Source organism: Phoca vitulina, unplaced genomic scaffold, assembly GCF_004348235.1.
Source record: "Phoca vitulina isolate PV1807 unplaced genomic scaffold, GSC_HSeal_1.0 scaffold36, whole genome shotgun sequence".
Lineage (NCBI taxonomy): Eukaryota > Metazoa > Chordata > Mammalia > Carnivora > Phocidae > Phoca > Phoca vitulina.
This window is the reverse complement of record NW_022589739.1, coordinates 4,118,819-4,146,541: the sequence shown is the minus strand read 5'-3', so window position 1 is coordinate 4,146,541 and position 27,723 is coordinate 4,118,819. Positions and strand designations below refer to the sequence as shown.

At 35.2% G+C, this 27,723-nt stretch overlaps 1 protein-coding gene across 4 annotated transcripts in view; it reads right to left on the bottom strand.

Moving 5' to 3' along the window:
• The window catches only part of BTBD10 (BTB domain containing 10), a 73,491-nt gene that overhangs the window by 29,963 nt on the left and 15,805 nt on the right, over positions 1 to 27,723 (bottom strand). Inside the window, exons 1-2 of one of the 4 annotated variants that reach the window (XM_032427301.1) lie at positions 20,549 to 20,613; positions 20,257 to 20,324 (exon numbers count right to left, since the gene is read on the bottom strand). The exons of 1 other annotated variant lie outside the window; for it this stretch is intronic. Coding sequence is in view for 2 of the 3 variants with exons in the window: in XM_032427298.1 (XP_032283189.1) it covers positions 15,602 to 15,726 (125 nt within the window). In the remaining variant the exon portion in view is untranslated. Of the gene's footprint in view, positions 1 to 15,601; positions 17,024 to 20,256; positions 20,325 to 20,548; positions 20,707 to 27,723 lie in introns of those variants that run through there. 2 more of the 4 variants (XM_032427299.1, XM_032427298.1) reach the window with 2 other exon arrangements.

Below are 27,723 nucleotides of genomic sequence, written 5' to 3'. Positions count from 1 at the left end.
ATAAAAAAAAAAAAAAAAAAAAAAAAAGAACTCATGACTTTAACAAGGTTACAGAATACAAGATCAATCAATATTCAAAGTCAACTGTATTTTCATACAGTTGATTCTTGAACAACGCAGGAGTTGAGGAACCAATCCCTGCACAGTCAAAAATCTGCACATAACTTTTGACTCCCCCCAAAACTTAACTATAATAACCTGTTCACCAGAAGCCTTACCTATAAACAGTTAATACACATTTCATGTTATATGTATTATATACTGTATTCTGACAATAAAGTAAGCTAGAGAAAAGAAAATGTTATGAAAATCATAAGTCACAGAAAATATACTTACACTACTATATTTATTGGAAAAAAAAATCCACATATAATAAGTCCTGTGCAGTTCAGACCCATGTTGTTTAAGGGTCAACTATACTAGCAACAACAAAAACCAGAAATTAAAATTTTAAAAGAACACCATTTACAATAGCATCAAAAAACTGAAATATGTAAGCATAAATCTGACAAAAGATATGGAAGATCTGCATGCTAAAAACAAAATATTGCTGAGAGTAATTTAAAAAAACCTAAATAAATGGAAAATTTTGCCATGTTCACAAGTCAAATGATTCATTATTAAAACAGCAATTCTCCCCAAGTTGATCTATAGATACAATATAACTCCAGGGGCTCCTGGGTGGCTCAGTCAGTTGAGTGTCTGACTTCAGCTCAGGTCATGATCTCGGGGTTCTGGGGTCAGCCCCACCTGGGGCTCTATGATCAGTGCAGAGTCAGCTTGTCCTTCTGCCCCTCCCCCCGCCCATGCTCGCACTCTGCCTCTCTCTCATAAATAAATAAAATTTATTTATGCTTGTGTTCACGCACGTGCGCGTGTTCACGCACCTGCTTGTGTTCACGCACGTGCGTGCTCTGTCAAATAAATAAATAAATAAATAAATAAAATCTTTTTAAAAAATTAAAAACTTTTGCTCTTCAAAAGACACTGTTAGGAGAATTAAATCACATATCTGATAAAGGACATGTATCTAGAATATAAAGAACTCTCAATGTGCAAAAAAATTGAGATTTAAAGATAAAAAAATAAGTACATGAAAAGATGCTGAACATCATCACTCATTAAGGAAATGCAAATCAAAACCACAATGTAACACCATTTCACATCTGAATGGCTAAATAAAAAGAATGGTCGTATCAAGTATTGATGAATATGTGTATGAAATGAAACTGTCACATACTCCTGATTGTAATGTAAAATAGTACCACCACTTTAAAAACTGTTTTGGAAAACAGTTTGAAAGTTTCTTAGGAAGTTAAATATATACTACCCATATGATCCAGCCATTCCATGTTATCTATTTACCCAAAAGAAATAAAAGCATATGTCTATAAAAGCATACAAACATTGTTGGTTGCTTTATTTGTAACAGCTCCAAACTAGAAACAACCTAAATGTCTATGAACAGGTAATGTGATAAACAATTTGTGGTGTATACATACAGTGGAATACTACTCAACAAAAAAAGAGAAACGAACTATTAATACAAATTACAACATAGATCAAGTTCAAAATTATGCTGAGCGAAAGAAGCTAGATCCCTATACCACCCAAAAAAGAACACAGTAATATCAAGTTCTAGGAAACACAAAAACTAATGTACAGTGTCAGAAAATATACTGGTGCTTGTATGGGCATGGAATATGGAGGTTGAGAGAGGCAGAAGGAAAGAGTTACAAAGGACTCCAAGGAGAATTCTTTGAAAAGGCCACAACTAGAAGAAAATTATGAAAGGAGAAAAATTTCATAGGTAAAAGCAAACATACAATTAAGGTGGTGGATTAACCACTTATAAAAGCAGTATGGAGGTTGAAACACAGAAGTAGTAAAATCAATTATATCCACAAATATCAGTCAAGGGATACACAAAATAAAAAGATGTAAATATGACATCACATACCTAAAATGTGGAGAGAGGAATAAAAATTTAGTGCTTTTAGAATGTGTTCGAACTTAAGTGACCATCAACTTAATATAAACTGCTATACACATGTTATAATATGAACCTAATGGTAACCATAAGCCAAAAAACTATAATAGATGCACAAAAAATAAAGAGAAAGGAATCTAAGCATAACACTAAAGAAAACCACCAAATCATGAAGGAAGAGAACAAGAGAAGAAGAAAGGAACAGAGAAGAACTACAAAAACAACCAGAAAACAATGAACAAAATGGCAATAAGTACATACCTATCAATAATTATTAAATATAAATGGACTAACAGTTCCAATCCAATGACTGAATAGATAAAAAAACAAGACCCATTATATGCTGCCTACAAGAGACTCACTTCAAACCTAAACACATGCACAGATCAAAAGTGAAGGGCTGGAAAAACATATACCGTGCAAATGGAAGTAGAAAAAAAAAAAAAGCCAGGGTGGCAATACTTATACCAAACAAAAGAGACTTTAAAACAGACTGTAGCAAAAAAATAATAATAAAATAAAGTAAAAAATAAACAGACTGTAGCAAGAGAAAAAGAAGGGCACTACAAAATAATAAAGAGATCAATACAACAGGAGGGCATAACAATTGTAAATACCTATGCACCCAGCATAGTATCACCTAAATGCATAAAGCAATTATTAACAGATATAGAGGGAGAAACTGAAAGTAATACAATAATAGTAGGGAACTTTAACACCCCACTTACATCAATAATAGATCATCCAGACAGAAAATCAATAAGGAAACAGTGACTGAATGACATATTAGACCAGATGGACATAACAGATACATACAGAACATTCCATTCAAAAACAGCAACATACACATTCTTTTCAAGTACACATGGAACATTCTGTAAGACAGATCATGTTAGTCCACAAAACAAGTCACAATAAATTTAAGAAGACTGAAATCATATCAAGCATCTTTTCCAACCACAATGGTATAAAACTAGAAATCAATCACAAGAATGAATCTGGAAGGAACACAAATACATGGAGGCTAAACAACATACTACTAAAAGATGAATGGGTCAACCAAGAAAACAAAGAAGAAATAAAAAAAATACATGGAGACAAATGAAAATGAAAACACAGTGGGGCCCACAATTTTTGGGATACAGGAAAAGCAGTTCTAAGGGAGAAGTTTATAGCAACACAGGCCTACTTCAAGAAACAAGAAAAATCTCAAATAAACAACTAAACCTTACACCTGAAGAGCTAGGAAAAGAACCACCAAAGTCCCAAGCTAGCAGAAGGAAGGAAATAATAAAGATTAGAACAGAAATAAATAGAGGATTAAAAAACAATAGGGAAGATCAATGAAACCAGGAGCTGATCCTTAAAAAGATAAACACTGATAATAAGCTCTTAGCCAGAATCATCAAGAAAAAAGGAGAAAGGCTGAAATAAAATCAGAAATGAAGGAAAAATAACAACCAACACCACAGAAATACAAAGAATTATAAAAGAATATTATGAAAAACCGTACGCCAACAAATTGGACAACCTAAGAGAAATGGATAAATTCCTAGAAACATACTATCTTTTAAAAGCTTAGCGAAAACTTAAGCAGATCAATTACTAGTAATGAAATTGAATCAGTAATCAAAAAAATCCCAACGAACAACAGTCTATGACGAGATGGCTTCAAGGTGAATTCTACCAAACATCAAGAGCTAATACCTATTTTTCTCAAACTATTCCAAAAAACAGAAGAGAAAAAAACACCTGCCAAATTCATTCTACAAGACCAAAACCAGGCAAAAACACTGCAGAAAAAGAAAACTACAGGCCAAGATCTCTGATAAACATAGATGCAAAAATCTTCAACAAAATATTAACAAACTGAATTCAACAAAAACATTAAAAAGGTAACTCACCACAATCAAGTAAAGTTTATTCCAGGGATGGAAGGGTGGTTCAATATTCGCAAATCAATCAGTGTGATACATTACATTAAAAAAAAGAAAGGATAAAAACCATAAGATCATCTCAGAAAAAGCATTTGACAAAATACAACATCCATTCAGGATACAAATTCTCAACAAAGCAGGTTTAGAGGGAACAAACCTCAACATAATAAAAGCCATATGTGAAAAACCTACAGCTAACATCATATTCAATGATTAAAAAACTGAGAGCCTGTCCTCTAAGATCAGGAACAAGGATATCCATTCTCACCACTTACATTCAACACAGTACTGGAAATCCTAGCTGCCAACAGTCAGACAAGAAAAAGATATAAAAGGCATTCAAATTGGTAAAGAAGAAGTATAATTCATTATTTGTAGATGACATGATACTATATATAATAAACCCTAAAGATGCCACCAAGAAACTATTAGAACTGAAAAATGAATTCAGTAAAGCTGCAGGACACAAATCAATATACTGAAATCTGTTCCATTTCTATACACTAATAACAAAGTAGCAGAAAGAGAAATGAAGAAAACAATCCCATTTACAATTGCACCAAAAAGAATAAAATACCTAGGAATAAACTTAACCAAGGAGGTGAAAGACCTGTACTCCGAGAACTATAAAACACTGATGGGAGAAACTGAAAGCAACACAAACAAATGGAAAGATATTCCATCCTCATGGATTGGAAGAATTAATATCGTTAAAATGTCCATACTATCAAAAACAATCTACAAATTCAATGTAATCTCTTTCAAAATACCAACACCATTTTTCATAGAACCAGAACAAATAATACTAAAATTGGTATGGAACCACAAAAGACCCTGAGTAGCCAAAGCAATTTGAAAAAGAGTAACAAAGCTGGAGGTATCACAATCCCAGATTTCAAGATATACTACAAAGCCTTATAGTGATCAAAACTATACGGTACTGACATAAAGACCAATGGAACAGAAGTGAGAGTCCAGAAATAAATTCATGCTTATATGGTCAATTAATCTATAACAAAGAATATACAAGGGGGAAAAGACAGTCTCTTCAATAAATGGTGCTGGGAAAACTGGACAGCTACATGCAGAAGAATAAAACTGAACCATTTTCTTACATGATACACAAAAATAAACTCAACATGGATTAAAGACCTAAAGTGAGATGGATTAGAACTCCTAAAAGAAAACATATCTCTTAGACATTGACCTTATTAGCAACAGATTTATGGATATGTCTCCTCAGGCAAGGGAAAAAAAGCAGAATTAAACTACTGAAACTACATCAAAATAAAAAGCTTTTGTACAGCAAAGGCAACCATGGATAAAACAAAAGGCAACCTACTGAATGGGAGAAAATATCTGCAAATGCTATATCTGATAAGGCATTAATATCCAAAATATATGAAGACAACTGAATACCAAAAAGCCCTAAATAATCAGATTAAAAAATAGGCAGAAGATCTGAACATTTTTCCAAAGAAGACTACAGATGGTCAACAGACACATGAAAAGATACTCAAATCACTAATCATCAGGGAAATGCAAATCAAAACCATGATGAGATACCACCTTACACCAGTCAGAATTGCTAAAATCAAAAAGAAATAACAAGTGTTGGTGAAAATGTAGAGAAAAAGGAACCCTCCCACACAGCTGATGGGAATGTAATTTGGTGCAACCATTGTGGAAAACAGTGGTGAAAGTTACTCAAAAAATTAAAAATACAAAGACCATATGATCCAGTAATCTCACTACTCATATTTACCCAAAGAAAACAAAAACACTAATTCAAAAAGATATATGCATGCTTATGTTTATTGCAGCATTATTTACAACAGCCAAGATATGGAAGCACCCCACGTATCCACTGATAGATGAATGGATAAAAAAAATGTAGTATACATACTATAATTGAATATAGCTATAGGAAAGAAAGAAATCTTGCCATTTGCAACAGCATGAATGAACCTGGGGGTATAATGCTAGGTGAAATAAGTCAGAAAGAAAAAGACAAATACCATATGATTCCACTTATATGCAGAATCTAAAAAACAAAACAAATGAACAAGGAAAAAAAAAAAAAAAAAAACAAGGGCACCTGCGTGGCTCAGTCGTTAAGCGTCTGCCTTCAACTCAGGTCATGATCCCCAGGTCCTGGGATCGAGCCCCGCTTCAGGCTCTTTGCTCAGCAGGGAGCCTGCTTCTCCCTCTCCCACTCCCCCTGCTTGTGTTCCCTCTCTCGCTGTCTCTCTCTGTCAAATAAATAAATAAAATCTTTAAAACAAACAAAAAACAGATTCTGAAATACCGAGAAATGGTGGTTGCCAGAGGGAATGTTGTAGGGGGGAGGAGTGAAATAGATATTGGGGATTAAGAGGTACAAACTTCTAATTATAAAATAAGTCCTAGAGATGGAAAGTACATTATAAGGAATATAGTCAATAATATTGTAGTAATAATGTTTGTCTGATGACTACACTTTTCCTGGTGAGCACTGAGTAATGTATAGAATTGTTGAATCAATATGTTTACACCTGAAACTAACATAACATTATATGTTAATTATACTTCAATATTAAAAAAAAAAAAGGACTTCAAGGAAACTTTTGACTGTGAGGGGTATGTTCATCTCCTGATTGCAGTGAAGTTTCATTGAGTGCATACCTTTATCAAAACTTATCAAACTCTACACCAGAACTGGCCTCTTGGCTAAAACATGGCTTGCTTAAGGCTATCCTCCCAGGAAGTTTCTAGTCAGTCATTTCGATTACACTTAATAAAAGTCATGCCCTTCTTCTCCTAATAAATCCTAAATTCTCCTTCACTAACCAACATAGATTTTTGCATTCCCTCTTATAACATGGTTCATGTTCTCATGAAACCAAAAGCCTTTTTACAATAAGATTAAAAACAACTACCATCTCCATTTGATCACCACTTGAAAACTCACAGATCAATATTACCCAATAGTTACTACAGAAACCCAAATCAGAATCCTTAATCATGACTCCTCTAAAATCACAATTTTCATCAATAAGAAATATCACTCATAGCACCTCTAGTTATGTAAATAAACCAACCTTAAACACAAATCCTACCAAAAGAAAACATTTCCATTTTTAAATCTTGGAACTTCATAAGCTAATAAGGCTTCTGCTTTATCTTATACCAACTTTTCACTTAACTTCAAAATCATGCTTTGAAGCATGAGATCAACAGGCAGTTGACTGACCAATCAACTTGGACCAATCTCCTTGTTTGCTAATGTACTACACTTCAGTGAGATGTTATTATTAAGGGAAGCTGGGTGACAGTACCCACGAACTCACAATTTTTGCAATTTCTTATAAATCTAAAACTATTTCACAATAAGAAGTTTAATAAACATAGAAAAGGCAATAGACAGGGCGCATGGGTGGCTCAGCCGTTAAGCGTCTGCCTTCGGCTCAGGTCATGATCCCAGGGTCCTGGGATCGAGTCCCACGTCAGGCTCCCCGCTCAGCGGGGAGTCTGCTTCTCCCTCTGCCTCTGCCTGCCACTCTGCCTACTTGTGCTCTCTCTCTGTCAAATAAATAAAATCTTAAAAAAAAAAAAAGGCAATAGACAATGTAGAGACAAAAAAAGCAAAACTATAATTAATAAACCTAGTGATTTGAAAAGGTATTACTTCTATAACACAAGGAGAGGGATACTGTTTTAAAAAAAGAGAATGAGAGTTCTTAGAAATTCAAAACACAATAGCAGCTTTTAACGGTTACTAGAAGGGCTGAAAGATAAAGTTGGGAATAAAAGAAAGACAAAGAAAATAGAGAAAGGATGAGAAAATTAGAAAAATAATGAATGAGGTCAACATTCAAATAATGTATGTTCAGAGAGAACAGAGAAAATGGAGAGAAATTACACATGAAAAATTTCCAGAAGTAACTGATATTAATAAGCACTGCTGCTATCAAACAGACACTAGTTGTAACAAATACACAAAAGTAAAATATCTACAAAGTGAATCATATGCACTTATATATGGCACCCTTATGTAGAATACACATGGGACAACCTTATATGGTAGCACTTTCCTAGTTTGAGGAATTATATTACTTATCTTTAAACACTTCCAGCAACCAACATCATAACCTGGTGTACCTTATTAATATTTGTTGAATTTAGCTGAAATTACAGGGTATATATAATATCTAAGCATGTTCCCCTTCATCGGTTGTTTATTCCTTGTCAAACACTACTCTGTGTGTGTGTGTGTGTGTACAGAGAGATATGGAGATATGGATTTACGATTTACAAGTTATTTTGAACATTTAATCAAGGTTTTAAGACCTACTTTTTTAAAGATTTTATTATTTATTTAAGAGAGAACGAAAGCAAAAGAGCTCACAGAAGAGGGAGAGGCAGACTCCTGAGCAGGGAGACTGACGCAGGGCTCGATCCCAGGACCCTGGGATCATGACCTGAGCCAAAGGCAGACACTTAACCAACTGAGCCACCCAGGTGCCCCAAGACCTACTTTTTCTTTAAAATGAGGTGAGCATCCTTGTAAATTTTGTGTTAGATGTTCCTATCCATTAGTCTGTCCTTAAAAAAGCAATATTTTAAATTCCTATTTTCATTTTGGGGAAAATTAAGCTGTTTTTATTAGTATAACAAGTATCACATCTATGTTTTAGCTTTTTTAACTAAGACTTTTAAATGATTTCATATTAATATATTGTTAAGCACTTAATTTGCATATGCTTTTTATAAGCATTTTTAAGGTGTTAAGAGATGTAAAACCATGGCTCATGGACCAAATGCAACCCATTACTTGATTTTGTAAATAAAGCTTTATTAAAACATAACTATGCCCATTCATTTATACATTGTTAATGGCTGTTTTCACTCTATAATGGCAAAACTGAGTGGTTGCAACAAAGACTATAGAGTCCACAGAGCCAAAAATATCTACTATTCAACCCTTTACAGAAAATTTTTCCCATTCTTATGTTAAGTGTCAGTTAACTGTGACGATATAAGAAATGCTATCAAACTTCTAAATCTATTTTCAACAGATTTAATACAAATTTCTCTCATCTTTTCCCTTTTTTGTCAATTAGCCTTTCTATAAGCTTTTTGTTCTGCTTAATACATGATCAGTTCCCCAAGGAACAAAGGCTAATTACCGAAAAGGGCAGTTGTCAACTGAGGACTGAGCTATGCTCTCAAAAGTCAACTGTAAGTATGTGGTTTGATCTGTTTTTTCCATAGAAATTTTTTAAATGATACTTAAATCCCAGATTTCCCCACTAAAGACAAGTATAGCAAGAAATATAGCCCAAGAATAGTCTTAATACTAGTCCTAAATCCTAACATCTTTCTCTTCTCCTTAAAAATTCCGTTGTCAGATAAGTCAACAACTGAAGTAAGGCAGAAACAGTGGCAGCAGCAAGAAAGTTCCATAGAAAAAAGAACTCTTTACACTGTTGGCGGGAATGTAAATTGGTGCAGCCACGGTGTAAAACAGTATGAAGGTTCCTCAAAAAATTAAAAATAGAATTACCCTATGATCCAGTAATTCCACTGCTGGGTATTTACCCAAAGAAAATGAAAACACTAATTCAAAAAGATATATGCACCACTATGTTTATCGCAGTATTATTTACAATAGCCAAGATATGGAAGCAACCCAAGTGTCCACTGATAGGTGAATAGATAAAGATGTGGTGTATATATATGGTATACATACATATAAACAATGGAGTATTACTCGGCCATAAAAAAGAATGAAATCTTGCCATTTGCAACAACATGGATGAACCTAAAGGGTATAATGCTAAGTGAAATTATTCAGAGAAAGACAAATACCATATGATTTCACTCATGTGGAATTTAGAAACAAGACAAAAAAAAAAGAGACCCAAAAAAACCCCACTCTTTTTTTTTTTTAATTTTTTTTTAAAGATTTTATTTATTCATTTGAGACACAGAGGTACAGAGAGAGAGAGAGAAAGCATGAGCAGGGAGAGAGGCAGAGGGAGAGGGAGAAGCAGGCTCCTCGCTGAGCCAGGAGCCCGACGTGGGGCTTGATCCCAGGACCCTGGGATCATGACCTGAGCCGAAGGCAGACGCTTAACCATCTGAGCCACCCAGGCGCCCAAAACCCCACTCTTAAATACAGAGAACAAAACTGGTGGTTGCCAGAGGGGAGATGGCTAGGGGGAATGGGAGAAATAGATAAAGGAAAGTATCTTGATGAGCAATGAGAAATATATAGAATTGTTCAACCATTAGATCATACTTGAATAAAAAGAAAGTTTCATATACTGTTGCATGACCACTCTAAGAGCATCTTTTCTGTGAAGTCAAATGAAGACCTAGATACTAAAAATTCTGACAGAAAAGTACCCCTTAAGGGCAAAGCTTTAATGTTTTACTACCAGGGTAAAGTTTTCCCAACTGATAAAAATTAATTTCATGTAAACAGCAAAGGAGCTGAAGATTTCTTTAACTTTCAAAATGTCTATTACTTTGCTTCTAGTTTTTGAACTTTTTTAATAAAGGAAGATGTTGCTAGGCAAGCACCTCTCCAAACTGAGGAGTCTCTGAATTGAAGTTATAATATCTAAATGTTATACTGCTAACTTTTTCAGTTCTAAAAAATAGCGCAGTTATAATTCATCAATAGGTATCAGGTGCTTACAACACACAATGACAACTAAATCCTATAATAACTGAAAGTACTCTTATCCTCCTATCCTTTATCTTAAAAATTTGTTTTAACACGCAATCTACCAAATATTCACTGAATACAAATCATATGCGATTTACTATTCTAGTCCTGATGGATATAACCAAGAAAGTCTGTGCCCTCAAAATTAATACAATCAAGGAAAGAAAAACAGAATATATACAAATAAATACATTAAATATTATATGGTGATAGGTGCTATGAGGAAAAACAAAGCAGGGTGAAGAGAAGAGATACTCATTTTGAGGTATGAGGTTCTATCTTACATAGAGTGGTCAAGGGGCACTGTCTGAGGAGAAGATGTCTGAGCAAAGATCTAAGGAAGAGAGAAACAGAACTATGAGAATATATGAGGGTACAAAGACCCTGTGGCAAGAGTAATCTTTGGCTTTTTTATGGCATTCAAGAAGGCCAAGATAGCTGAAGCACAGAAAGCAAGACAATGTTAAAAGATCAGCTCAGGGGCGCCTGGGTGGTGCAATCAGTTAAGCATCCAACTTAGTCTCTTAGGTTGTGATCTCGGGTCATGGGATCCAGCCCCACATCAGGCTCTGTGCTCAGTGTGGAGTCTGCCTGTCCCTCTCCCTCTGCCCCTCCCCCTCACTCGTGTGCACACTTGCTCTCTCAAATAAATAAATAAAATCTTTTTTAAAAACCTAAATAAATGGTTTTTGCTTTTGATCTGAGATATGGGTACCAGTGAAGTTTAAGTTACATAACCTAACTTGTTAGATCAAGTGGACAATGGAAGAAAGGATGCAAATGTAGAATCAAATGACCAATTCAGAGGCTACTGCAAATAGTTCAGGTGAGAGCTAAAAGTGACTTGGACGAGAGCTGTAGCAGTGCACATGGCAAAGAGTGGACTATACATTTTGAAGAATAAGACTCTGAAATTTCAGAGATTAAATGTAGGAGGTGAGAGAGAGGAGCCAAGGATGACTATTATTTTGGTCTGAGCAACTAAAAGAATGGAAGTTCATTTACTGCGTGAGAATGAGAGTGGGAAGATTAGGTTTGGAAAGTGTAGGTATATCTTAGATATTGTAAAGAATGAGAGGTTTATTCAACATCCAAATGAAGATATCAAATAAAGAGTCAGACACACAAGTCTAAAGTTCAGGGGAAAGGTCCAGGTTAGAGATAAAAATTTGGGAATTGGAAATCACTATATACTTAACAGTCTCAAGCAACTCCCTACCATAGAAAATTATAAAGTAGTTTTAAAATATAGCTAACCACCAGGGGTGCCTGGGTGGCTCAGTCGGTTGAGCGTCGGGACTCTTGATTCAGGCTCAGGTCATGATCTCGTGGTCGTGGGATCAAGCCCCACGTCAGGCTCTGCACTCAGCACAGAATATGCTTGGGATTCTCTCTCTCCCTCCCCCTCTACTGCCCACATGCGTGCTCTCTCTCTAAAATAATGAACAAATCTTTAATATATATATATAGCTAACCACTACTAATAACTGCACAGATCTAAATTAGACAGGCAGACAGGTCTGCCTGTCATCTGACCCCAGTTCAGGGTCTTGGACCAGTTAATTATTTGTTATGGGAAGCTGTCCTGTGCATTGTAGGATGTTTAGTAGCACCTCTGGCCTCCACCCACTAGATACTAGTAGTACTCTCTCCTCCCAGCCATTAACCAAAAATGTCCTCAGACATTGCCAAAGCCCAATGAGGGACAAAATCACACCTCTAGTTGAGAACCACTGCCTAGTTCTATCTGCTAGGGCCAAATAACAACAACAACACTAAGATCTGAGCATTTAATACATGCCAGGTACAATTCTGAGCACTTTACATATATCTTCATTTAATCCTCAAAACCATCCCCAGTTGAGAAAAACAGAAGCTTAGAGGCTAAGGAACTCGCCTAAAATCAGATAGCAAATTAAATGGCAGGTCTGAGATGTGAACTAAGCAGTTCAATTTCAGAGCTCATGCTTTCAACCTCAAACAAGTCTGACTCGAACCAAGTCTAGTGTCATTTCCAGAGGGTGACTCTTCACATATTTAATATCAATCAGAGCTGCCCCCAAGACCTCTAATCAGTTCCTTAAGCTTACAAGATTTCCAACTTCTTCACATCCTTCCTTCGAATATACACAGAATTAAAGACAATAATACTTTGGTGTACAGTAGAGTGGCTGTAGCCTTTTCCACTGTGATTTTTTTTTTTTTTTTTAAAGCAGGGAGGGTAGGTGAGAAAATGGAATGATGGCAGCCATACTGTACTTTTGTTTTCTATCAAATTTACTGGCAAAAAACACCCCCAGGTCTTTTTCATGTGTGATGTTGTAAAGCCATGCTACCTTAATTTATATTAGTGTTTTTCAGGCCTTATATATCTCAAAAAAAGTATTCATTTAAATTTAGTCCAACAATACAAACTCAGAGGTCATTTTGGATCATTTATCATTTCCCATCCTTCTTTCTTCATTGTCCCCTATAAATTTAATAATTTGCCTTCTCCAGATGTGCAATGAGACAAAGCAAAGAACAAAGCCACCTTCCAAGATCAATAATCTTTGGGTAGGGTCATTCAAAATCAAAATTGTGTTGATTAACACAAACAACTTACAGTTAACTCATTTTTTCCTTCACCATACACCCAAAAATTTAAAAATAGACTTTACTAAAAACTAAGCTTAAGTCCAAATACATTATATTGCTACTAGTCTACCAACTGCATCAGAAAATGGCTCTGACAATCTATTTTTAGCAAACCCATTCTGGATCATTTTTAACCTATTTTTCTTCAAGTTAGGCATAAACTATCTTTTTCATTTTTTGTTCTAAAATCTATTTTTCTCAAAATCAGACCTAGAATCCTCCATCTTTAGTACTTCTGGTATTCTCCTAAAATCATTAGAAATCACAAATAATACCAGTAAGTTTAAAATTTTACAGGCAGTTCCTTTTATAAATGTAAGATGTTTCAACTGACCCAGAAGATAACTCATTTAACTAGATGCATTCTTCATCACTATACCCCTGTTGATTTTTATGTCCTTCACAGCAATGTTTGCTTTATTGTTATTATTGGTGGTGGTTTGCTCTTCCTCTTTAACAAAGAAGCTTCTAAGTAAGAGCTGAGGGATTTTTTTTCTTCCTTCATTGTCAGGCATTATTATTATTACACTTTCCTTGATTACCTTTTTAAATGTAATATAAGATACCCTTTTGGTTGGTCTTAGCATTTTTTAAAAGTCTCAGCTCACTGTTTTCCTAATTGTTATAAAGATTTCTTTTCTATACTTTATTATGGCAATCTTAGCTATTTGCTTTGTTCTAAAAGTAGTGCATATCTTTAAAGAGTTTATTGTGTAGTCACACTAAGGATCTTTCTCTGTCCGAAAAAATATCAAAATTACATTTTTACTTAACTCTCTAAGACATTCTTCCTTTTTTAGAGAAATGTATCCTGTGGAATCATGCTAATCTTTAATCAAAAATCAGGAAAACTCAAATTGGCAAATTACAAAATATATACACCTAAAACACTACACAATTCTTAAGAATTATGCTATAGAAGACTATTTCATGACACAGGGGATGTTCATGATTAAGTGTAAAAAATTGGTTATATAACAGTACATACAGTAATAATATTTCAAAACCACTTTTAAATATATGTGTGATTTTATATTTTTATACATACCCAAAAAATAGGTTATCTGCAAAAATATTTAAGCTATGATCAAAAGAAAAATATTTTAACATTTTTGTTTTCTTCTATGTGCTTTCTGTATTTATCAAATTCATATAATGAATATGTATTACTTTTACAATAACACAGGCATTATTATTTTAAAAGAACCAGCAAAACCAGAGAAAAATATTCTATCAAGTATAAGACAAAAAGGTCTAGCTTGAGATTCCTGCTTTTATAACTCTATTACTAAAACAAGCTTAGAAAAACATTTCTGGACACCAAACCACAAAAGAAGCCAATACAAGACACCACCAGCTAGCCTAAACATATAAATAAGTTGTGACAACCATTAAGATGACCATTTGAACTTCTAGAAATTAAATGGGGGAAATCACAAGAACTTCCTGTCATTTCGAGGAAAGGCTCTTATGAACTATTTAAAAACATTAAAAATAAAATAATTTTAAGATGTATATCCCCCCAAACCCCTACAAAATGAAAGGTCAATAGGACAGGAATAATGAAGACAAAAGAAAAAAAATAGCCGAGGTGTTTAATATTCAGCTTAAATTTCCAAATAAAGTAAGCAATGCTACCTGTTAAGATTTAAAATCTCACAGCAAGAACAATTATCTTTATTTAGAAATTCTCCCTGGTTGAAAATCATTTTGCAATAATCCAAAAACTTATCTGATTTACTCTCTAGTTCAATGGCAGCATCTAGATCATCTATTCAGAGTCTATGTTCTAAGAGACTAGAAAAAAAGTCATTTTAACCAGTTAAAATTTATCATTCAAATATAATCAATTCTGTAAAATACTACTGCATATAAGTGGTTCAGCTAATCATTAATTCATCCAAAAATAAAAATACATTTACCCTCTTCTTTAGAAAATTATTTCAACGATTTCATTTGTCTATCTTGAATTTAATTTTCAAATATATTAAAAATACTTTAAATTATTCTTTCCTTGAATTGTTTATGATATTCATAAAAAACAATACCAAACATAATGCATTCTCAAGTTACATGAAGATTCTAAGACTTTAAATGAAATAAAAAACAAAGCATCAAACCCATGAAAACAATAAAAACACACTCCATTTATTTTAAATAACTTGCCATTTAGCTGACAATCAAGATATATGATCTTTTTCATCCAGAAAAGTAAATGATCATAATGAAACAAAGGCCAAACATATCTTTCTCAATCTCTCTCATATTCATAGATGTATAGAATTATAAGCCAGTGATATCATGTAATAAATGAATACACACCTTACTTTAGCATATGCCAAGGTAGACACACAAAAACAAGAAAAAAATTCTGAGATCAGAGTATAAAGGGACTCTGCTTTTTCAAACAATGCAGCACTGAAAGCCAGATCAGCATCCTTGGGCATTACTAGGAAACTTTAGCACATCTGATATTTCCATCATCTTCAAGATTCCTCTGAACAATCAGAAAATTTCCCAGTCTCCCCCTACCTCCCCTGTCCATAGACTTCCTCTAGCTTTCCTCCCTCTACTGTGTAATAATGCTATTGCGGTTATTTAGGCTGTAAATGTTCAGAGATACAACCCCCTCTATATATTAATTCAGTTCATTTTCTCACAGACACTGACTCAGCCGTGGGTTGTGCAGCACTGACGTTTCTAACCAAACAGCATCGTGTGAGCTGTGATCATCCCATTTCTCCATCTCTGTGCAGCGATTGGATATTGTAATTGATAGACAGGCTGAAGAAAACTCAGGAGATGAGGGCTTAGTGATATGTAGCTATGTTGCCAAATGCCATCTGTAATGCTAATTCTAGCTGTGCCAGCCTGCCAGGTTTTAGAAAACTAGGATACAGCTAACTTTCTTTTTTTCCTTTCAATATTTTATTGTGTACCCATTCTAGGCAGTAAAGCTTCTCTTTAAAACCAAAGAAAATATTGTACTTTAAGAATCCATTCAAGAACTATTCTTTAAAGCAACCAAACTTTTCTATTTCTAAACTACTGCTGGGACTACGAAGTGACTTAAAAAGGAAACTGTAAAGCTCAGTCTTCACGCAGTCTCAGAAGAAAGGAGCATGCGTACTTGTATGTGGAAATGAAACCTTGCGGCAAAGTCTGATATTGAATGTATGATGCGTTTATCTTTAGTAACCTGAGCAGACTGCAGATCTGAGTTTTAAATAGTTGTATTCAACCCAATTCAAATATTCAGGAGCTTTTAAGCATATTGTCAATCTAGCCATTTTGATGTTAGTTGTACAGAAAAGGTGCTTTCTTTTTCCCTTTTTAAGTAGCAAAAACTCTTATAATTTATAATTTAAAGAAAGTTGTTGCAATTCAGGCCGAACACACTTCAACTGAAATGATATTTAACCTCTTAGCAAACTACAAACTCCTCTATACAAGTATTAACTATACAACTACTTAGAAAGAAACAAAGTTCAGTAAATTTTTAACTAATTTATTTGTATGCACTGGCTTATTAAGCCATAGGGAACACAGGCACCCTGAAGTCCATCCATGTTGAGATTAGCTTCCTTGTCTTGTCTTTTATATCACAGTGCTATACATACCAAATCTACATTCAAAAAAAAATTGACAAAAGAAAGTGCCTTAAAGTTTATTAGATGGAAATGAAACGTTAGCAATGCCCACCAAACCCTCAAACCTCAATGGTAAGTACATATATATAGTAACTATTATTATCATTTTTAGAAATCAAGAAGTTTAGTTTTATCCTTGCCAGTAAAGAAAAGTGGGAGGAAAAAAAAAAAATCAAAGAAAAAAAATCTGAAAATGCAGGCAATTCCAAAATGTGAATAGAACAAAATATAAATTTATACAAGACAACTTTTTTAAATTATGCACAAAAACTGAACCAATAAAATATGCTTATCTCTTTACTGCTAAAGACTAAATGTCTGTGTCCTCCCAAAATTCATATATTGAAATGTATTCCCCCAATGTGATGGTAGTTGGAGGTGAGGAGGTAATTAGGTATTGAGGGCAAAGCCCTCATGAACTGGATTAGTACTTTATTAAAAAAGACCCCAGAGAGATCGCTAGCCCCTTCACCATGTGAAGACACAGCAAAAAGACAGTTGTCTGAACAAGGAAGCAAGCCCTTACCAGATATCAAATGTGCCAGCACCCTGAACTTGGACTCTCTAGCCTCCAGAACCATGTGAAATAAATTTGTTTATAAGCCACCCAATCTATGGTATTCTGTTATAGCAGCCTCAACAGATTGAGACATTTGCTTTTTATAAATTTAAATCCCCAACTCCGTTTGAGGTGGCAATGTGCCCACCTCATTTCTTAGCCTCTATGACCCAGAGAGGACCATATGACATAGTTCTAGCAATGATTTATAAGCAGATGCCTGCTGGAAATTTCTGAGAAAATTTAATTCCCTAATATAAACGAAACCCCTTTCCCACTGTCCCCTTCTCCCTTCTACCTCATTCTTGTCTGGAAGGTGGACATGATGGCTGGAGCTACAGTAAGCCATCCTGCGACCATGAGAAAAAGCCAAGAAAATCATAAATTTTTGATCCTAACAACCTTAAGCCACTAAATCCACATCAGGCATTACCTATCTGTGAACTTACATACAAGAAAAATAAACCTCTAACTTAAGCCAGTGTTTAGTCTGGCTTTCTTTTGCTCAAATATCCCTACATAAAATACACAAGATCCAAAAAAAGGATGAGTAGGGAGAAGCAGAGATGAAACACAACTAGCCGTGTGAGCTGATACAACTTAAAGCTGAAAGATGGGTACAGAGGTATTATAACCTCTGTATTATACCTGTTTTCTCTACTTTATTTGTATTTAAAATGTACCATAATAAGTTACTGCAAATGTTAAAAATAAAAAGAATGAGAAACTTGTTTATAAATTTTAGGTTTGCCATTGAGAAACTGCATGGTCTTGGGCAAGTTTATTAACCTCATTTTTTTTTTTTCATATGTCAATTGGGGAAAGTAATACTATTCATAGAGCTCCACCTTCAAATCTAGTCCAGGTTATCTCCAGAAAGTTCCTGGTAGGAATGTCCATCAATCTACCTAATCATTCAAGGATTAGCTCAAGTCTCATTATTACTCCGTTGATACTGATTCCTTCTTTGAACTCTAATTTTACTACAACTCACTACCACAGTTTGGTGCCCTGTTGTCCTCTAATTGTTCCATAAGTGGATTTTAAGCATTCCATGATGGTACCCTGACAAAAATTTCTGAATCTCTCCTGAACTGAGTGCAGTATCTCAACAACACTTGTTGGTTGTTAGTTTTTAAAACTTCCCAATTATTTTAGTATCAACTCAAAGAATACCATTTTTTAAAAGTCAAATTGCATATATTTTAAAAGTATGCTCAGTGCATAAGAAAACAAAAGGTTTCTAAAAATAAGCTGTTTTCCCCTGGGCAGAATTTCCATGAATGAGGTTAAAATAAGCTCAGAGGGGGCGCCTGGGTGGCTCAGTCAGTTAACCGGTTAAGCGGTTAAACGTCTGCCTTCAGCTCAGGTCATGATCTCAGCGTCCTGGGATCAATACTCATGGGGGGGGCTCCCCTCTCTGCTCAGCAGGGAGTCGGCTTCTCCCACTCCCTCTGCCTTCCGCTCCCCCCTGCTTGTGCTCTCTGTCAAATAAATAAAATAAAATAAAAAACTCAAAGGATTTCATGGTCTTTCCATTAAAAACAAATAATGTACTGGTATTTATTTTCTATTTCTCTTTAATATTTTTCATTTAAACAACCAATAGTGCTACGGTCTACCTGAGAAGAGCACCAAAAAGTTACTGATGTTATAGATATTAGGAAGAGCTATGATGTTTGTTATTTTTGAAATGAAACAACAGGAATGAAAAAGTACGATTAGTTTTCCTCATTGATGCATTTACCTTTTATAAAGCAAACAACAGCTTATTTTGACCTTTCATCTCTTCATTTATAATACAGTACTGTACATTGGCAGAAAAATATTAAGAACTAAGAGGGATAACATAGAATTAGCCTGGAAAAATGTATACAACATAGCAGATAAAAATATCCCACACTTAATAAAACTAGTATCTCTTTAATCTCAAAGACAAAATAATTACCCACATAATAAGCAGGATGGAGAAAAAGTACTAGAGCACCAGCTAAAGCACACATACACACACACACACACACACACTCATATACACACACACCACAAAAATGAACAAATAAACCAAAAACACTCATATCATTGTTGTGCACTTATAAATTAATAAGTCAACTTAACTTTTTCACCCTAGACCTCACTACATTAAAAGTCCACAATAAAGATAGACATCTTGTCAGGAGACTTAAAAAGTACCAGTACTCATACTTTCTAGCTGTAGTATATAGTTTAAGAGTACCTCAATTATTTCTTTAAAATTACAAAAAGGATTTCAGTATCACAGCATGTTTTAATTTTATTTTTTTTTTAAGAAAACTGGTAACAGTTATCAGTGATTAGGAGAATTTTACACTCAAGTAAGTTAAATGTTTGATAATATCCCCTAAGTAAATATTTACAAAAGCACAATACTCTATGAAAACATGCTTACATACCTGTAATGTGTAAGGTTTATGAGCTGCTAATTAACACCTTAAAATATCAAATCATAAAGCATTCTAAATGAGGTATTCTCATTAAGTCACGCAGTACAAAATGAAAGCTTTACATATAATATACAAATGGGCAGAAATTTTTGAGATGAATTTCATTTAATGCATCAAACTTTAAATGAACAAGTAGAATCATTGCAGAAAGACTGATACTACCATTAGTATTAGGATGACAAGACAATATGACATAGCCTGTAAATTATTATGTATAATCTACACACACAATGTGTTTAGAACACAAAATAAATTCTGATTAGAGAGTTTTAAATACAAAGAACTAACCTGTCTTGCAAGAGTTCACAGTCTAATTACAGCATTTATTCATGGGGTCAACTAAGGAGATTTTAACACTATTTAGAAACAGAAACAAAAATTCAAATAATTACAAATATAAAAAGATTAAAAAGAAATGTTTCTGTAAAAGTTTTTTAAGGAGAAATGCAAACATCCATTATTTTTTGTAAACCAGCCCCCATCCTCTGACAGGACTTGCCACAACCAAATGCAGTTTGATTCTTTATAAAAGTCAATTTTATCAGAGCTTTGATATGTGAAATACATATTTTCTACCTACCTTGAATGTTTATAAAGTTTACGAGGTCTACTATGCAATTTCCGATCCCAATTCTCTGGATCACTGGAGTTACTGTCATAAGGATGAGGCCGTCCTGCCATCCCACTTCAAGCTTCCTCACACTACTGCTCTGAAAGCACATATGTAGCACCCATAACCTACATAAAAGAGTAGTGTTGACCTTTAAATCTATTCCACGCAAAATGAAATAGTCAAGAATTTTACATACTTTGACATTACTGTGACATATTTTTAAAGTGATGAACAGGATTATAAAATACTAGAAATAAAAAATGCCACAAATGAGATTAAAATAAACACCAGAAGTCTTCTTAGGTACTTTTCATTTGATTCTTCTATTAAATCTGCTACTCTCTATGCAACAGTTTAATAGAGTGCCATTTATATTTAAATATCCTTAACTGCCATCTGGGTATCTCATGCTTCCAAACATTAATACTGAACCAAAAAAGGCAAAACAATTCCACAGAATTATTCTTTCAGACAAAATTTCACCTGGAATACATTTAATTACTAAAAGTTTTAGGATGCTTAACAAAGCATCTAGTAAAACCAAGTAACAAAGTTGTTATTTCTTTAATCAAGTTAAAAGACCCTGAATAGAAACTTAGTGTGGGCTTAAAAATAAAAGAATGTAACATCATGATGTTTCCTTACACTGTAATTACCACAAAAATATTGTATTGATCTGATTCATATACTTCATGATTTTTCATATGTGAGACTTATGACTGTTATTTCTATTATAGTCATAAAATTATAAGAAAACTAACAGCTTTACAGAATACCTGAACTAAGTATTTTGAAGTATATTTCACTATCCAATTTAATCTTCACAATCACCTTATAATCCCCACAAACAGAAAACAGTCTCAGTAGTTTAGTAACTTTGTCAATGGTCACAATGTTGGCAAATGGCACGATTATAAAGAACAATGAGAATTTATAATACAGAATGAAGTCTTGATCTTGAAAAATGCTCAGGCTGGAATATTTTGTTTGGAAACAGTAGATCAAATTTGATGTTCAGAGACTGCAAACACCAAAAGAAAAACCAAATGAGGTGAAACAATTAGAAAAAAGTTCTATAATTTGTACCAGAGCCCAGGTTTCCTGACACCCACTCTGTATGCTTTCTATACACTTTTCTAAGATGGATTTGATAGAGGGAAGGGTGGGGGAGTTATGCATAAAAGTCAAAAGGAATCCAGAACTGGGAAAATTCTATACTTACTGAGTTTCATAAAAAATTCCAGTACAATCTCACAAAAAATGCCAAAGGTAAACTTATTAAAATTGTGAGTTTATCTCAGAGCTCATAAAAAAGAAATACTTCCATAAAGAATAACATAAAAAATAAAAAAATATTTCCACTTTAGAGAAACTGTTTTGCTATTTGATAATTTTTTCTTCATAGTTAATTAGTACTTTCTTTCCCAAAACAACTGAAAATCTTACAATAGGGGTGCCTGGGTGGCTCATTCGTTAAGCATCTGCCTTCGGCTCAGGTCATGGTCCCAGGGTCCTGGGATCAGGCCCCACATCGGGCTCCTTGCTCGGCGGGGAGCCTGCTTCTCCCTCTCCCACTCCCCCTGCTTGTGTTCCCTCTCTCGCTGTCTCTCTCCCTCTCTCTGTCAAATAAATAAAATCTTTTAAAAAAAAAAAAAAGAAAGAAAATCTTACAATAAGTGAACACTTTAATATAATAAATATATAAATACATACGGTCAATGGTCTATCAAAATAATAGAAAAGGGGGGCACCTGGCTGGCTCAATTGGAAGAGCATGAGACTCTTGATCTCGGGGTCATGAGTTAGAGCCCCACATTGGGTGTAGAGATTACTTAAATAACTAAATAAATAAACTTAAAAGGAAAAAAATAACAGAAAAGGGGAAGGGGGAGAACGGTACAATGGCTAACTCAAATTGCCAGCAAATGCCACACGGTTTATTTGCCGAATGCTCCTGAAAAAGGAGACCTGTTTCTTTAGGGATCACTGAGTAATTAAAAATCAATCAGATATCAGATAAACATAAAAACTATAAAATTATCTTAAAAACAAAAAATCTCAATCTCACTTGTTTTTAATTATAAAAATTAAAATGTATTTACTAAAAAAAGAAACTCTTTAGACGTGCAAGTCGGGGCGCCTGGGTGGCTCAGTTGGTTTAAGCGTCTGCCTTCGGCTCAGGTCATGATCCCAGGGTCCTGGGAAGGAGCCCTGCATCAGGCTCCCTACTCCGTGGGAAGCCTGCTTCTCCCTCTCCACTGCCCCCACCCCCACCCCACACCCTTGCTTGTGTTCCCTCTCTCACTGTCTCTGTTAAATAAATAAAAATCTTTAAAAAAAAAAAAGAAAGAAAGAAAAATTGATAAAAAGGAAAAAGAAAAATGTAGAGAGGCTTAGCAGGTGTAGAATGAGATTTAGAACATTTTTTCCTTACTTTATAGGTCTTCCAGTAAGCTATTTCAGGAATTAACATTTCTTTACAAAAGCATTTTATCTCCTCCTAACCCTTAACTACTGTAAGACACACCCTCTATGGATATCCAAAGATGTCCATTGAGAGAAGAATGATCCTAAACCATAGGAGGAAGTGACTAAAACATACAACCACAAAGAATGCATAAGGTAAATTCAGATCCACATTTTCCAGCATTTTACAGTGGGTAGCATGTATCTAGCAGAAAGGAAATACCAGTAAGTCTTACTAATCAATCCTATTAAAATTAATAAGCATGTATTTTACAGCTAGACACAAGAAAGTAAAGAATTTCAGATGAAAGCTATCAAAAAGGTCAACTGGAAAATCATATTTACATTTCATTTGTCATTAAAACTCGGATATCACCATGTGGAAGATTTCTCCCCAATCCTTACTCCCAATAGTCATGGCTACAAACATGCTAAAAAGAAGTGAAAGTCAAGTTGAGATACCTGGAAAAAATATTCCTGTGTTTGCCTACATGTGCTCCTATATTTTCAAATGTTATCAACAAGCTACAGATAAAACTACAAATAGATAAAAGGCAAATGTCACACATTATATACTATTTTGAAATGTCTAATAATCTTTTTTTTTTTTTTTTTGGTGCAATATGGTGGTTTTATTAAAGCATGGGGACAGGACCCATGGGCAGAAAGAGCTGCTCCTGAAATGTCTACTAATCTATCTTAACCAATCTCTGCACCATAGTTGGTGACATTATATTTTATTTCATTCATTCATTCAAGAACTTATGGAACACCAAATACAGTTACTAATCTATTTTAAGATGCTAAAGTAAGTTGGACATGGTTCCTGTGCTCCAAAACTCACCCTAGTAAGGCAAAAAAGCTTCAGTTAAAGGCTCCATATACCACTTACTCCTGTGTCTCTCTCCTACCTGCATAGTTGTTGCACTATTACCCCAACTTTTCATGCCCATTAAAGTCTGGGTGTTCTTCAGGATTCCATCATCATTTGCTGGGTCCAGGGGGACAGCAGACAAAACCATGAGGACCAAACCCTTGGGAACACCAGGTTTTATACACTACCTACACTCTGTTTTCATGATCTCTACCTGAATTCTTCAATAAGCACCCCAAATTCAACAATGTGAGGCTCTATCTTGGCTTCCCACATCAGCTAGTGTCATCTCTATTCACTAAGAACCCTGAAGTCATCCTTGACTTACTTCCCAACATCAAGTCTACTTCAAAACTTTCTTTTGATTCCTTCTGTCCCTTTTTCTTTTTTTTTTTTTTTTTTAAGATTTTATTTACCCATTTGACAGGGAGAGCATAAGCAGGGGGAGCGGGAGAGGCAGGCTCCCCGCCCAACAGGGAGCCGGATGTGGGGCTTGATCCCAGGACCCTGGGATCACCACCTGAGCCAAAGGCAGATGCTTACCCAACTGAGCCACCCAGGCGCCCCTCTCCCTTTTCATTCATAAGGCTGCTGCCTTCATTAAAACTTTAACATCTATCTGGGTGCCTGGGTGGCTCAGTTGTTAAGTGTCTGCCTTCGGCTCAGGTCACGATCCCAGGGTCCTGGGATCAAACCTCGTGTCAGGCTCCCTGCTCAATGGGGAGTCTGCTTCTCCTTCTCCCTCTCCCCTCCCCCCCCCACTTGTGTGTGCGCGTGCATGCTCGCTCTCACTCTCTCTCAAATAAATAAATAATCTTTAAAAAGAATAAGATAAAACATGACTCTTGGCTCCCCAATGTCTACTTCATACAAGGCAAACTAAAGTTTATTATTGTATGGATCTTGTAATCATCAAAAAAATAATTACTGGACTACTGGAAACAAAAGTTCTTAGAAAACATGTCACAGTTCATTGCTACTTTTAGGTATGACAGAAATAATCTAAATTCTAAATAATTTAGAAATAATCTGTACAGGGCGCCTGGGTGGCTCAGCTGGTTAAGCAACTGCCTTCGGCTCAGGTCATGATCCTGGAGTCCCCGGATCGAGTCCCGCATCGGGCTCCCTGCTCAGCAGGGAGTCTGCTTCTCCCTCTGACCCTCCTCCCTCTCATGCTCTCTGTCTCCCATTCTCTCTCTCAGATAAATAAAATCTTAAAACAAACAAAAAAGAATTTCTTTAAAAAAATAAAAAATAAAAAAAAAAAAATAGAAATAATCTGTACAGAGGCTGGAACAACTTGGCCTATTGGCTAGGGACATGCATTCAAGAGACTGCCAAAAGCTAGGAAAAAGGCAATTGATAACTTCTCTTCTCTTGGATATTACCATCTAAAAAAGGGCGGATGGGGGAATAGAATCTTCAGGACTACAATAAATAAAAAAGCGGCCTTTGGGATATTATTTCCAGGTAGTATTAATTAATGGCAATGATCCATAGGAGGATTTTTTTTTTAAAGGGTAGCACATAGAAACTATTTATTCCGTCTTTACTATGTATCAATGAGCTAGGAAGTTTAATTTTCTCCTTTTTAAAGCTCACAACAACCTAATATTATAATCCTGTTTCACAGATGAGGAGATTTTAGAGCTAAGATTAGAATCGTCTAACAGAAAGCCCATGTTCTTTCCAATGTAGCAAGCTAGGTACACAGAAATTCATATGTTTGCTCCTATTGCCAGCAGATTTCATTCTTTTTTTTTTTTTTTAACTTCGGCCATCTTTGGCTTTGTCCATCCTATTGAGATCTCACTCTAACTAGTGTCATTATATGAGAACTTTCCTATTAACATAAAATTGTTTTTCTCTCTCAAACTTTGCAAACAAAGTAATTCTTCAAGTGTGGTGGTTACTGGAGAGAAAGACCTGATAGGTAAGAGGGACAACAATGAAAAGAACAAAATCACAGAGGGATGCCAGGGCTAGGAGCCAAGGACTGCCTTCAGCTGCACAGAAAGCCAAATATGCAGAAGATATTTCAACTACATCAAGAAGTGAAGAGGCTGGAGAGAGTGAATACTGCTACAGATAATTGTGAAAGAAAAAGAAGAGGTGGAAGCAACTTTCAAAAGAAAAGTACACCAGAGGGGTGAAAAGAAACCTCCTGCAAAGGCAGCCAAGTGAGTGATCATGTGAGCCCCTTGCAGATAACAATGATTTATATCTGGATAAAATATTTTTAAAACTACAGGTTAAAAGCACTGGCAAATGTCCCAAAGCACAAAGTAGTGAAAGAAGAGCGTATTCTTTTTTTTTTTTTTTTTTAAAGATTTTATTTATTTATTTGACAGAGAGAGATACAGCAAGAGAGGGAACACAAGCAGGGGGAGTGGGAGAGGGAGAAGCAGGTTCCCCGCAGAGCAGGGAGCCTGATGTGGGACTCGATCCCAAGACCCTGGGATCATGACCTGAGCCGAAGGCAGACGCTTAACCAACTGAGCCACCCAGGCGCCCAAGAAGAGCGTATTCTGAAAGGGAACAGAATTGTGAGTTCAGAGGGAAGTTTTTATGCTGAGTGCCCTTCCCACGCCCTGCAAATATGGCGAAGGAAACCGGACAGCATACAGCTCATAGTAGTAGAGAAGACACTTCAGAGCTGGAAGTGCAGCTGGAAATTTAAGTCAGATATACTGGGAATGAAAGAACCACACAGAGGTACTGACCCAAAATCTGAGCATAAAGTCTCCTCAGCTAAATTACATGTGTATGAAAGGGAGACCCCAGGTAGCCTCTGCAGTAAAATAGAGGCATTTACCCTTGAAACTGCAAGGCATAAGATCTATGAGTTTGATGCTTTTTAAACTGAGTGCATTCCCCAACCATACACAGCCCAAGCAGCAGAAAGTTGAAGCCCTTACTAGCTTAGGGTGTCAGGCAGAGGAGCTAGAAATTAAGAGGGAATACCCAGAAGTAGAGGAACCACACAGAGGGTGAGCTCCAAAATCTGAATGTAATCTCAAGCCCAAATTTTTGGCTAACCACCAAATTACACAGGTGGAAGAGAACTTTCCTCCACCCACTCCCAAGAGACCAAACTGAAAAACAAGTAGCTGGAAGAAGTAAGAACTGAACACAGATAATCAGCTAGTATACACTGCTTGGGAAAGAATGTTTGCAGATTGAGTCCAGGCAAGTTAATGGACCACTAGAACAAAAAAAACCAATGCTCATGAGAACATTACAATGCCCTGGTTTCAGCCAAAAATTATGAGATGCAAAGAAATAATAAAGTAAAAAGGCAATCAATAGAAAATGACTCCAAGTAGGTCCAGGTTTAGGATTTAGCAAATGATGACTTCAAACCTTATATGTAAACAATTAAGGGAATATATTCAAAGAACTAAAATAAGAAGGGGGTCTTCGTGACCGGCAGACAGGGAATCTCAATAGAGAAGTGAAAAACTATCAAAAAATGAAAAATTCAGCTCTAGCTGAAAGAGCAAGAACTAAAACGAAAATTGCAATTAGATGGGCACAATAGCAGAAAAGATGAGAAAAAAAAATAAGGGAACTTGAAAATAGATTAGTAGAAATTATCCAATCCAAAGAATACAGAGAAAGACTGAGAAAAAAAATGAACGTATCTGTAGACACAGGTAGGACAGCATCTAATGATACAACATTTTGGTAATTGGAGTTACTACTGATACACTCAACAAAATAGAATTTCAAAAGCGTTATGGTAAGCTAAAGAAGACAGTCTCAAAGGTTGCATACAGATGATTCCATTTCTATAACATTC